Source organism: Vanellus vanellus (assembly GCF_965231255.1).
Source record: "Vanellus vanellus genome assembly, chromosome: 3".
NCBI lineage: Eukaryota > Metazoa > Chordata > Aves > Charadriiformes > Charadriidae > Vanellus > Vanellus vanellus.
The window spans coordinates 47,328,106-47,340,775 of NC_138907.1; the positions used below are offsets into that span (position 1 = coordinate 47,328,106).

General features: G+C 46.9%; 1 protein-coding gene across 1 annotated transcript; it reads right to left on the reverse strand.

Moving 5' to 3' along the window:
* Positions 1 to 689: 689 nt before the first annotated feature.
* On the reverse strand, positions 690 to 11,965 carry CCSAP (centriole, cilia and spindle associated protein; the record flags this gene model as incomplete). The annotated part of the gene is made up of 3 exons (XM_082481789.1): positions 690 to 874; positions 2,718 to 3,025; positions 11,653 to 11,965. 3 exons carry the CDS (start codon positions 11,963 to 11,965, stop codon positions 701 to 703), a joined length of 795 nt encoding a protein of 264 aa, XP_082337915.1. The 3' UTR covers positions 690 to 700.
* Positions 11,966 to 12,670: the final 705 nt, after the last annotated feature.

Genomic DNA, 12,670 nt, shown 5'->3' on the forward strand with positions numbered 1-12,670 from the left:
AGGCACAGCAACAGCAAAACAATCCTGTAGCTGCTTCTTGCCCTGAAAATTTGTAGTTTATTCTAATGACCTTAGAAACAGCAATAAAAGTTAGCATCAGCAGATTCACTAATCAAACAAGGTGTTTTGAAAGTTTCTATATACAAACAATACTTGGTATTTGTCTGCTTAAAGCATCTACATTTATTAGTGCTGTTGACCAGACCCACTGGCTTTCCTGTTGCCTGTCTTAATATACTTATTTTGGTAGAAGTATTAAATTGATTAGTACTATAAAAGCAAAGGCACCTCCATCACACCTTTAAAGTCTTTCCCCACCACCACCTCCCTGTGACTTGGACTTTTAAAATAAGGGACAACAGATATTATCTGTAACCAAGAACAAAAAAGTGTTTGCTTTGACTCCCTGTATGCTAAGGTTCCCCCCTCCCACCCCAAAACAAGTCAACTGAAGCATTAGAAAGTTTCCCAAAAGGGGAATTGTTTAAAAGTTTGGGTAGCTATATCTAAAAGCCTCTTCAAATGCTATGGCTCCAACAATACACCCCACTGTGAGGTAGGTAGCCAAGATAAAAATATTGTAACAAATAATTTAACAGCTGGAAACTCCCTATAAAAACCTTGCATAAGTAGTTTGGTTCCTTGCACCAGTGTCCTGATATGTGTAACTTCTTTTGAAGATGCCTAAGGGAATCCAAATTCACCGAGCTCTTGCTGAGTAGCATCTCATATACTCTGTCATCCAAGGGTTATCTGGTGGGGAGGGCTTTATTCGCCAGGCTTTCTCTGCTTCTGCTGAGCGCACTCGTCTCTGAGAGAGCTTCCTTTTCTCCACTTGTCTCCTGTTCTTTGCTCGTAGAGCAGATTCATGAATCTAAAAGACCAAAGTTAGTATTACAGCAGGAAAACAGCCTAGGAATGCCCCCAGGAAAAACCAAGGATCACTTTGTATTTGCCCCAGTGCCCATCCTGAAGAAAAAGGGTTTGCTAGCAAGGTTCTATTCTCTTCTGTAATTTGTACCACTAACAGAACAGAAACGTGGAAATTTTTTTCTATAAAATGCCTCAAATTCTACTCTGCATTATCTTTCCCACTTCACACTATTAAACAATGTTTCTCTTTCTTATTCTGACATATTCTAAAAACCTTGAGTTTCCTATTTCTACCATTTTAAATTCTTAAACATCCCTCAATATGCCCAAGCATCCCTTAAGACCTAAGCAATAGTAGCAACACAAATCCCTAGAGACTCCTTACTAGACACTGAAGAAATTAATTTTAACATGCTGCAGGCAAATGTACATACATTTTTATATTAATAAATTACCATATTTTCCCAAAATTTAAGATTAAGAGCCAGCTTCTGTGTTTGCTTGCTTCTATCTCCCAATTTAAAACTGTTTCCTATCTCAATTAGGGGAAAATAACAGCTTTCAACCATTCAAGAAAAGTGACCTAGCCAGGCAGTAAGTAGTCAGTTCCCACTTAAAGATCCTTAGTGACAACACTACACAACTGGAAGCATTTCAGAAGTGTCCTGCCCACTCACTCCAAACTCAAGACCCGATCTTAGGGGTTCTGTAACTTTTTCTAGCATAAGCAGCATTAGGAGTCTTAGAAAGTATAAATATCTCTGCTCCAGTCAGGCATCAGCCTGTTAGGCTTCAATATAAAGCACCAGTCAACTATGTCCACCCCTGACCAAAGCATATCAATCCAGTAACAGTATCCATCATCAGGAAGGGCAGCTTCTTTTAAGAGCTGCAAGTTCCTCCTTCCCCTCAAAGGGTTGAGCTGTTCAGGAAGTAAAAGACTATGCTTCAAATCCCTTCCAAAGCAGTCCATCAGAAGGCAGCTTTATCATACACATCAAGAACAACACGCACCTTAATCCTCAGATATCTTGGGACATAGATTCAGACTCTACATTAGTAGTAAGATAAAGGCAAGACACTGGCAGGAATACATTAATGATTATGTTTTACCAGCCTAGGAGAGTTATACAAAAGACAGACATGGATCTGTTATAACATTCCAGCCTTGGTGTTTCTTGCTAAGCCAGGAAATAGAAGCCACTACAGCAGAATCCTGGTGCTGTCCATGACCATATGAATGTTATTTGTGCTATTTTGCTAATATTTACATCAGTCCTGCAATCCATCAGCCATCCAATAGACCATTCTGCTGGCAACCCACTGAAAGAGGCTGCTAGACAGACAATTTAGCAGCATTCATACCTTCTCAGCAAGGCTGCTATTCCTAGGAAGTGCCCCAGCAAAACTCACTCTTTCACAGCACAAGCTCTACCCCAGTGCTTATATACCTGAGTGCTGTGTGATGCCTGGTGCTAACTGCCTACTGCTTTTCTCTTATTTTCACGAAGTTCAGAATGCAGAGATATATTTATAACAGCCAGTTTTGCTCGTAGCACTGTAACAGCCAGAAACAAGATAGCCAAGTTTTAATCGGAACTTGAAAGTATTAGTCAAACATGGGAAGTTTAAGAACCAATTAACAGTTAAGAGCTATTTGATTCGGACATGTCAAACCTCTTCAGGTTTATTGCTAGAATATTTTTTTCCAGAATTTATTGCTAGACTCTCCATAATACTCAAATAAAGGCATCCCTGAGAAGTTTTACCTCGATATTAGACATATCTCTTACCCATGCACTAAGTAGTCACTGCCCTTTAACAAAACAGAAGCTTTTACTTACTTCATTTGCTGAAGCAGAAGCACAAACATTGTGAGTTTTCTGGCTTCCAGTATCTGTCTGTCTTTCTCCCCACCCATACAGAGCAAATGGATGTTTATTCTCCTTTGGTGCATCTGTCTTCTGAGGACTTTTGGCTGATCTTCGATCATTACGACTGGACAAGGCACTTCGACTCGGACATCGTCCTGTACGGCTGGTTTTGTCTGCTTCTTTTACAGAAGTTTGTTCTACAGTTTTTTCTTTCTCTTCCCTTTGCTGCTTTTCTTGCTCTTTCCTCTGCTGCTTTTCTTGCTCTTCTTTTTCTTTCTCTAAAGAAAAAAAAGGTTATCCTTTAAGCTCCCAATGATGATACATTAATGTCTGATTTGCACAGCCTCTCTTAGTACATCATTAAAGCTGTGCTTTTTTTTTTTTTAGAAATGGAAGTCATTACTTCCTCAGTAAAACAGATGTCTACCTTGCTTAAATGCCTTCATCCTTTCTTTAGTGACTACAGTATTTCCCAGCCCATCCCTCTGTACATCAGCTTTCACATATGTAAATATGCCTTTCACTAGTGAGGCTACAGATAACCAATAGCTCCAGGCAGTATTTTGAAGACTCTTCCCAGTGATCTTGTGTCTTTGGATGTCATCCTTCCACCTTTCAGACAGCAAGCAGATGGACTGCTGAGTGCCATGTAGATGCTGCCAGCCAGTCAGAGATGAAGTCTGATGCAAGTATGCACAATATTAAATTCCTCATATTATAAGCTTCCACTGAAAGAAAAAAGGGTTTCATTTTCAAGCTCCCTGATTATACACACAACTTGATTATGGCTTTCTGTTAATGGAAGAGAAACAACTATGAAGCAAAGACTTAGAAAGTGATAGTCATCACCTTTACTATCTGCTCTGTGAAGTGTGTTCCACATTTAAAGTACCACACTCTACAGGCAATACCCTCCAAGGCCCGTTTCCCCCACACATGCTTTTTAAACCTTTCCTAACAAGGGTCCAGCATTTGTCCTCCAGGCATTGGGTATGCAGAGTAGGGTTTATGAGGAAGAATTTAGAGTCTGTATCATTGTTAATTTGCAGGTGTAGATCAACACTGAAGGCTGAATCAGCATTATATAAGATATTAAATAATAAAAACACAGGGACACAACTGTTCCATAAGATCTAATCTTGCTTTACAGAACTGTGGTGGAACGAGTTTTCCTTTGCTTGTGGTGCCTGACAGCTAGCAGTTCTTGACGTTTCCTCAATACTACCTTCTTAAATACAAAAATTTGGGTCTTAGACTTTAGATGAAGGAAGCTAATATCTGGTATAGCACTGCAATACTTCATAAATCTAAGTGAAAGGCTGCTAAGAAAGTCATGCCTTACAATAAGGTTGTTTTGAACAGGTCTGTTTTATAACCTCATTACATAGTCAAGTGAATAGATAACATGGATAACATGTTATGGATAACATGGATATCAATTACTGACTGGAAAAGAATGGCTGAGGATTTTTCCCACCTTTGAGATCTGTAAGGTGTTACAAACTGATGGCAAAAGGTCTTGAACTACTCTGTTAATACTAATCTAAAGTAATATCTTTATCAAAGATCTGGACACCAAGTTGGGTGGGAGTGTTGATCTGCTTGAGGAAGGCTCTACAGAGGGATCTGGACAGGCTGGGGCCAATGGCATGAGGTTCATCATGGCCAAGTGCCAGGTCCTGCACTTGGGTCACAACAATCCCATGCAGCACTACAGGCTTGGGGAAGAGTGGCTGGAAAGCTGCCCAGTAGAAGAGGACCTGGGGGTGTTGGTCAACAGCTGGCTCAATATGAGCCATCAGTGTGCCCAGGTGGCCAAGGCGGCCAACAGCATCCTGGCCTGTGTCAGCAACAGTGTGGCCAGCAGGATGAGGGAAGTGGTCATCCCCCTGTAGTCAGCACTGGTAAGGCTGCACTTCAAACACTGCATTCAGTTTTAAGCCCCTCACTACAAGCAAGACACTGAGACACTGGAGCATGTCCAAAGAAGAGCAGCAAAACTGCTGAAGGGCCTAGAGCACAAATATTATGAGGAGCAGCCAAGGGAACTGAGGTTGTTTAGTATAGCGAAAAGGAGGCTGAAGGAAGACCTTATCTCCCTCTACAACTACCTGAAAAAAGATTGTAGCAAAGTGGGCATAGGTCTCTTCTCCCAAGTAAGAAGCAATAGGATAAGGGGAAATGGCCTCAAGTTGCACCAGGGAAGGTTTAGATTGGGTATTAGGAAAAATTTATTCATCAAAAGGGTTATCAAGCATTGGAAGAGGCTGCCCAGGGAAGTAGTGGAAGGGCCATCCCTGGAGGTATTTAAAAGACATGTAGATGTGGTGCTTAGGGACATGGTTTAGTGGTGGACTTGGCAGTGTTAGGTTGATGGTTGGACTCAATCTTAAAGGTCTTTTTCCAACCTAAATGATTCTATAATGATTCTAATCAAATATACTGCTTAGAGTACATTAGTAAAATATGACTTCAGAAAACAATAAATACACAGAACCCTGGTTTAGCTCTCCATCCTGCAAATCTTAAACAGTAGTGTGGACAAGTTGGAGTTGTATGCTAGACATTGAACATGACCCCTAAACATTGTGGGCACAAGCAGACATTGTGATCTGAAGTCTCTGTGACTTTTAGACCAATGGTGCCCTTTATGTAACAGGCAACTAAAACCTTTTATTAACCTAACAGCATAGCAGTCCACAAGTAAGCGATTCCCTTCAAGTGTCCACCTTTGAGCATTAGATGCCACTTCTGCTAGACACAGTGATACAGTCAAACTCTGCTGACATGATCACACTGAACTTGCAGGTTTTCTGCCACACCCTCTATTTCTGGTTGTGGTAGGGACCAGCTGCAAGCTACCTCTGTTCCAGGGCTCAGTGCTTTCAGCCACAACCAGCATACACTGGTATGTATGGAGGGAATTCCTCCACAGGCACAGGAGTTCATCTAGACTAAGGCTTGCGTACATATTGAGATGTTGACCACAAACAACAAGAAGAAATTTTTACCTAGGTGTCTTCATTAAAAGCAAAAGGGCTTGCCAAACCTGTGACACAATAGCAAGTGTTCTTGCTAATTGATATGATTTAGCTAGTCAAGCAAGTACATGCCCAATCTGACACTGCTTTAATTTTGCTTCTGCATCCATCCAGCTCTGATGAAATGGAAGTTTTCCTGCCTGGCACACTGGTTAAACATCCATTTACTCTTGCACTCACTTTGCACTTGTAAAGACGTGAAGACTTGCCACATGCTCCAGCATCCCCATAAGGTGAGCCTCATGCTCTCTCTTGCTAGCTGTTAGTCTTGCCAGCACATTTTCTACTTGCTACCAACCAGCACAGAGGCCCTGGTGCTTGGCCCTGTTCAGGCTGGCCTACACACACACGTCTTCCAAATTGTGCAGATGCAGCATTCAGCTACAGATGATACTGGTACAGCTGAGTATTTGGTAAAGAGTAGCCAGAAGTATTAAAGTATTTGGAGCTGTATTTCTTAAGAATTATCTCAAGTGTCCCCATAAAACAACCAAGAACAGTCAAGGCCAAAGGAGTGACAGTGAAAAACAGAAAATGGACAAACAAATTTTACATATCTAAATATTAGGTGCACAAAATTTCAGTCATTATAGCCAAGGCTGGATAAAAAGCAAGCACCAGTGACCTCAGTGTGGTAAAAGACCTGCTTTGCATAGTGTCCTGGGCTCTGGGACACACAGCTCCACATCTAACAAGGCAGCTCATTCATCACAGCTGCAACAGGCAGCACAGAGCTATCCCCTTGCAAAGTATTATTCATGCATATCTCTACACAGCCTGCTCCCAAGAAGGGACTGTCTAGGTCCCCTTCTGTGTAAGCAAGGCCATTATGAGAACAAAGCACTGTTTTGAGAAAATGGGGGGATATACTGCTGTCAGTCCTGAAACAGGAGTGCTTTTAGTTTGGGAAGCTGTTCCATCCTTGTTCAGGGAAAATGGCATCTTTTTTCTCTACAAAGGAGAAGGCAGCAATGGGAATTTCCTGATCAGCAGAGGTAGCATTTAGAAACTTTAAAATACAGAAAAACGGTGAGTCTGCAATTGCATGGATACTCTAGCTTTAAGATATGACTTCAAGGTAACAGCCATGCTTGGGGACACTGCTCACTAGGATATAGTCCCAGCTGGCGCAGAAATGATTGAGCCAGCTTGTCCCAAAATAGCAATAAAAGCATATGGGTAAATGGCACACAGAGTCCTGCACACAGTCTTACAGTAAATGCTGTATGCCAGAGCATACTACAGCACCCTATGAGCACCTGCTGTTAGAGCAGGTATTTCAGCGAATTCACTCCTGCAGTGCATTTAGACAGAACTCAGTTGGTAAAAGCACAAGGTAGGTATCTTTTATTTAAAAGATTTAAATAACTGTTAAACTATAGTTTATATCCAAGGCATTTTGTTAGGCAAAATGGCCTTTTCACAGGAAGGTAAAAAAGCAGCAGTTGATAGCAAGGAAGGAGTTAGGCCCAGCTGCTCAGGGAGCCCAACCACCAGCAACACCTACCCATCTCCTTCTCTCCTTCCCATCCAGTGTGCCAGCTCCAGCTGCCACAGGAAACTCAGAACTGACTGGCCGCAGCATGACAGGGATTAGACAGGAGGGGGGAAAAAGCTAGGAACATTGAAAACTGCATCGTGGATGCTAAACAGAGCACACTGGACAGGAGGGGATTAAGTGCTTAGCAGGCAGAACAAGGCTGCCAGGCCCACCCAATATGGCTGTTGAATGCGCCTGCCCAGAAGGGGTCACCCGACTAGCGTAAATAAAAGCTCCCCTCCAGGGGTCAAGCAGGAAAAGCTCAAGTGGAGCTCCTCTCCCTCCCACAGTACTGCATGCTCTCCAGAGCAGATCAGACTCCCATTTCAAAGGCTCTGCTGACTGACTAGAAGTACCAACACCCTTCCAATCAGACCCACAGGTCCTAGGAGTCAACAGTATTACCTCTATATAGATATGTTTGCTCCTTACAGCACTACCTCAGGTTCAGGAGAAGCACTTTGCATTTTAAAACTGCCAGGGCAGGTCTCCAAGGCCTCTTGAAGGAAGTATATGCTCAGTTGTGGGTATGAACTGACTAAAGCTCAGTAGAAAGTAGTTACTGCAGCTGAAACAGATTGCAACATCATTGCTTCAAGACAGATCTTGTATGAGGCAGTATTGCAGCTACCAGCAACACACAGTTCAGAGTCAATTAGATTCAGGCAAGCTGCATCTGTAGCAGAGTTCAGAAAGCAATGACTGGCTTGGCTTGATAGCAAGGCTATCCAACCCAAAAAAATGGAGCAGCTTTGAGTCACAGTACTATAAAACCCCTGAACTGACACTATTGCCTTCTTCCCCCACCACAAGATACACCTTCCCATGTCCTTGGGCCAGCAAATATACCTGCAACACCAGGGCAGACAGGATCAGGGAGCAAGTTTGAAACGGGATCTTCTCCTGAGTTGCGCTAATCCAGATCAGTCACTTTCCAGCTACTGTGTGGCAACTCCTTTGATACCAGCTTGTCACTGCTGTCATTTAAGACCTCTGCACAAAAATGCTGAAGGCAAAATGGCAGCAAGGATTGAAAGATGCCTTCATCCTCCATGCATGTGCAGCAGTATCATTTCACAAGCAACAGGTCTGACAGCAGTGCTGCTGCCAAGAACTCCTGCACTTCACTTACCAGCCCACTGGGTTCTGTTGACAGTTTTGAGGATGTGTCAACTGTACCAGTTGATGTAGGTCAAGATTTTGCTGGATTATGTTTAAAGCACATCTGTGCCTGGGCACGTTCTACGGAACAGTCCCACAAACAGTTGCTGCAAGTGAAGGGCCAGAAGGAATTAACCCAAAGTTGCCACCAAGCACACTGTGGTATCTCTCAGCTATAGCTTAAGCATGAGATACAGTAACAAAACACATTTGTTCAACATGCTGCCTCAGGTGTTCACATTGGTAGTACTTTAAAACAACCCCACTAAACCTTAAAGTCAAGCTGCACACATCAGCTTTCTCTACACACACCAGGAGCATTTACAAACTTCTTTACAAGCACCCTCAGGCTCATCTTAATGAGGGAAAGAAGCAACAGTGGCCACAAACACCATTTTGAATTGGCTTTACCTCAGATACTAGGCAATATTAATGCTGGCCAAACGTAGTTGGCCACAAGCACTGTCAATACCACTTAGCCAGAAATCAGGTTCTCTACAGAAGAGAGGGAAGTGGCAGTAGCCAAGTAACAACCAGGATGCTGTAGCGTGTAGGTGGACGTCAGATTCAGAAGACAAAAAAAATGTCATCAATATGAGCACACTCAGCTACCCCCACAGCACTTCACTATAATTAAGTTCTTCCAGAGAAAAAAAAAAAAAAAAAGCAGTTGAATAATGGAAGATTCACGGAGTGGTAGCTTCTATGTTATCGCCTCTGCATGTTTTAATTAGCCAGCTGCTAAGCAAAAGAAAAATACAACCTTACAATTGTCCAATACTGAATGAGTTACTTGCTTACATATTAGTGTACACACTACTATACAGTAAGTTCCCACTTAATCCAGCTGCCTAAGCAGAGTTGTTTTCAGTTCTTTTGCTAAGGACTTGCAAAGCTCTTAAATAATGGCAGAAATTATAAAAACATTTATCCTAAGCCACTTGGCAAAGAAATGCATGTTAGGTAGAGATTTTTCTCCCATAATAAGTGTAAAATAGCAAGGACCTAATAGAACATTAGGTACTCCCTTACAGCAGCCATGGCAAAGTTGCATCAGCTATAGAGGCACAATTGCTCAAAACCCCATAGACTGACAGGCCACTGTTGCTCCACAGTCCCTTTGCTGCTGAGATACAGTAAGCAAGGACACAACTATACATGCACTGGATAGTCACACACACCATGACTGACCACAGGAAGTGCCTGCATGAGCAGCACATCCATAGCTATCAAGCTTTTATCCACTGACAAAATTGGCCCTACCAGAATCAGGCTACCAAGTAACTCCAGCCAGGTCTCTTCCCAGAGAGGAGTCAGGGAGAGCAACAGAGAGCAGGCCAAGGACCAGAGTGTCCCAGCCAGCAGCCTCTAGCCTTGGCAACTGCCAGTCCCATCTAGAATGTGGCAGGCTACCTGGTCCACCCCACTGGCTCAATGGGCAGAAGAATGAAATTCTGGGCTATACCACAACTGCCTAGGATTGGCACATGTTCAGACTGCATCAGAAGAGGTAGAAGTGCCAAGTTCTGAGTGCAGCTTCAACAGATTCCACCCTCCTCTCACCAGAAGCCAAGCCTTTAGGCTGCCCATCAGAACACATTGCTTTTTCCCATGCAACCATTCCCTCTTCTGCTGCAATTCCTTAGTGCTTCTTCTCACTGAGATGCTACTTACTTACTCATTCCATACATACTCCCCAGTCTAACTTCCTCAAGGCCTGCTTGAGGAAAGCAAAATTAGACCTGCTCATACTTTGTTACCTACTGGTTAACTGGGATGCTTCCATCACCGCACAGCTTTGAGGAGGTGGAATGCACGACCCTGGCAGCCAGCAGCTGTATGCACCCCACAAGCCAGCCACAAGAACTACAGCTCCCTGAATCACTAGCACGCTCTGAAACACCAGACCACTTGAACAGATGACAGCATAGCTAACACTTTTCTATAATACAGTATTCTTAAAGACAATGAATGCAGTTTAGCCTTGAATAACAATACGCATCATTCTGGTAAGGTCAGGCACCAAAGGGCATTGAAACTGGTTAATGTCTCCCCCCTCCAAGCAAGCACATCTAACCCCAAAACACCACCCAGGCAGCATGAGGCTTAACTGAACAATTCTCAAGGATTTTCCCTGCTACTCTGCAACAGATATACAGCCAATCCAAAATACATTGCAAAACACCAATCAATGGCTGCCAGACAAAGTTTTCTTTCGTTACAGGCAAGAGACAATATCGTATGGGATTAAGAAAACAACTTTGGAAGCTGGACAGTGTTGTTACCTGTCTACCCACTCTGCATAGTTAATCCTTGAGACCTCAAAAGGCAAGATACGCTAGAAGAGAGCCAAATACTATTAGCTCTGCACCTGCTTCAGCCTACGGAGCTGCCTGCACTCAGCTACAGACCCAAGCCCAAACCTCAGCGTTGAGCTGAGACAGGTTAGGCGTGCAGACCCAGGACAGCCGTGGCCCCAAGTGCCAGCCGCCGGCACACACCGCCCGACCTGCGCTGCTTTTGCCAGAGAACCGGCTTATGTAATGGCGGCGATGCTCCGCTGCCATGGCAACCGTTTACATAAGGGCCTGTGACTCAGGGTGAGAGTTGCCATCGCTCGGCTCTTTAAAAGCGACGCCTCCGATGCCGCAGCTACGGCTCCTACGCGGGCCCAGCGAGGACCCGATGAAGGGCGCTTTGCTGCCTTCCGTCAGGGAGGGGCGACCGCCTCTGGAAGCCGCCGGGGCCCCCCAGCCGAAGAGGGGTCTCGCTCTGGCGGGTCGGGCTCTCCCCACACGCCCCGTCTGGCGGGCACCGAGCGGGAAGCGCCGCGCACCTCCCCGCCCGCCTGACGCGAACCGCTTCCCTCAGCACCGGCGTCGCAACACCATCGTCCTCCCTCGGGCACGGCCCGAGCCGGGCCCCTGAGGACACCCCCGCCCCGAGGCTGGGTAAGGCGAGCCGGGGGCCGGGGAGCGGTAGACCGCTCCTCGCCAGGGGCCGCCCGGATGGAGCCATCTTTGACGCCCCCCGGAGAGGAGGCGGCGGAGCCCGCCTGGCCTCCGAGGGCGGGCAGTCCCCCAGCTCACCGCAGGCCCGCGCCCCCCAGCTCACCGGAGGCACCCTCCCCACCGCCGCCGCCGCCATTACCCCCGCTCCGTACCGGGGCTCGCCCGTCCTGCCTCGCTCGGCGCAGGCGGCGCCGCCGCCGCCTCCTCCTCCTCCTGCGCGGCCGCGGGGCTACCGGCGCCCGGTGGCGAGGGCGACCCGGTGGTGCTGCTGCCGCCGCCGCCGCCGCTGCCACCGCTGTCCTGCTCCCAGCCGTCCCACAGCCAGGGCCGGTGCGCCTGCTCCAGCAGGCGGCGGCTGAGGCGGTAGTGCAGCAGCTCCAGGTAGCAGGCGCCGCACGACTCCCACTTGGGCTCCTTGAACCGCTTCATGTACTCCGTCTTCACTCGCCGCGCCGGCACCACCATGGCGAGGCCGGGAGGCAGGATCCGCCGCCGCCGGGCTCCGCCACCGGCCAAGCCCGCCCCCTCCCGCTGCAACGTTTAAATCCAAACAGCGGCGCCCGGCCCCGCCCCCGCCCGCCCGCAGCCAATCGCGGCGCGCCGCCGCCGCCCCCTCCCCAATCACCACCACCGTGGGGGCGTCGGAGCGCACGCGGCCCGTCAGGCGGGGGCGGCTCTCGGGGCTCCGCCGCCCCGGGCGGCCGCAGCGCCGGGGGGGGGGGGGGAGGAGGTGGAGGTGGAACGGTGAGGGGACGCTGCAATGAGAGCACCCGGGCCACCGCCACCACCCCGGCACCAAGGCGAGCTCTGACCGGGCCAGAACGGGATGAGGGCGGCCACAGAACCGGGCCCCCTCCAGCAGCGGCCTGCTCCGGCGGCCCGGGGCCTGTCAGGAGGAGTGCTGGAGCCCGAGTGCTGCCCCGGCACCGGCTGAGGCGGGAAACCCGTCCTGCCTCGCCACCTCCTCAGCCCTGCGCCTGCCAAGGGATATTTAAAACTACTGAGTATATTTATATATTTATATTTTAAACCACCGAGTACGTGTAGCGCGTCAGAAATAATGCGTTTGCAACAACAACTCCTTTTTTGTGCAAGACCGCGGCAGGGGTAATGGCTGATTTAAACGATTGTCTTGTTTCCGCAAGGCAAAAATGCTGGGCAGAGCAGTAG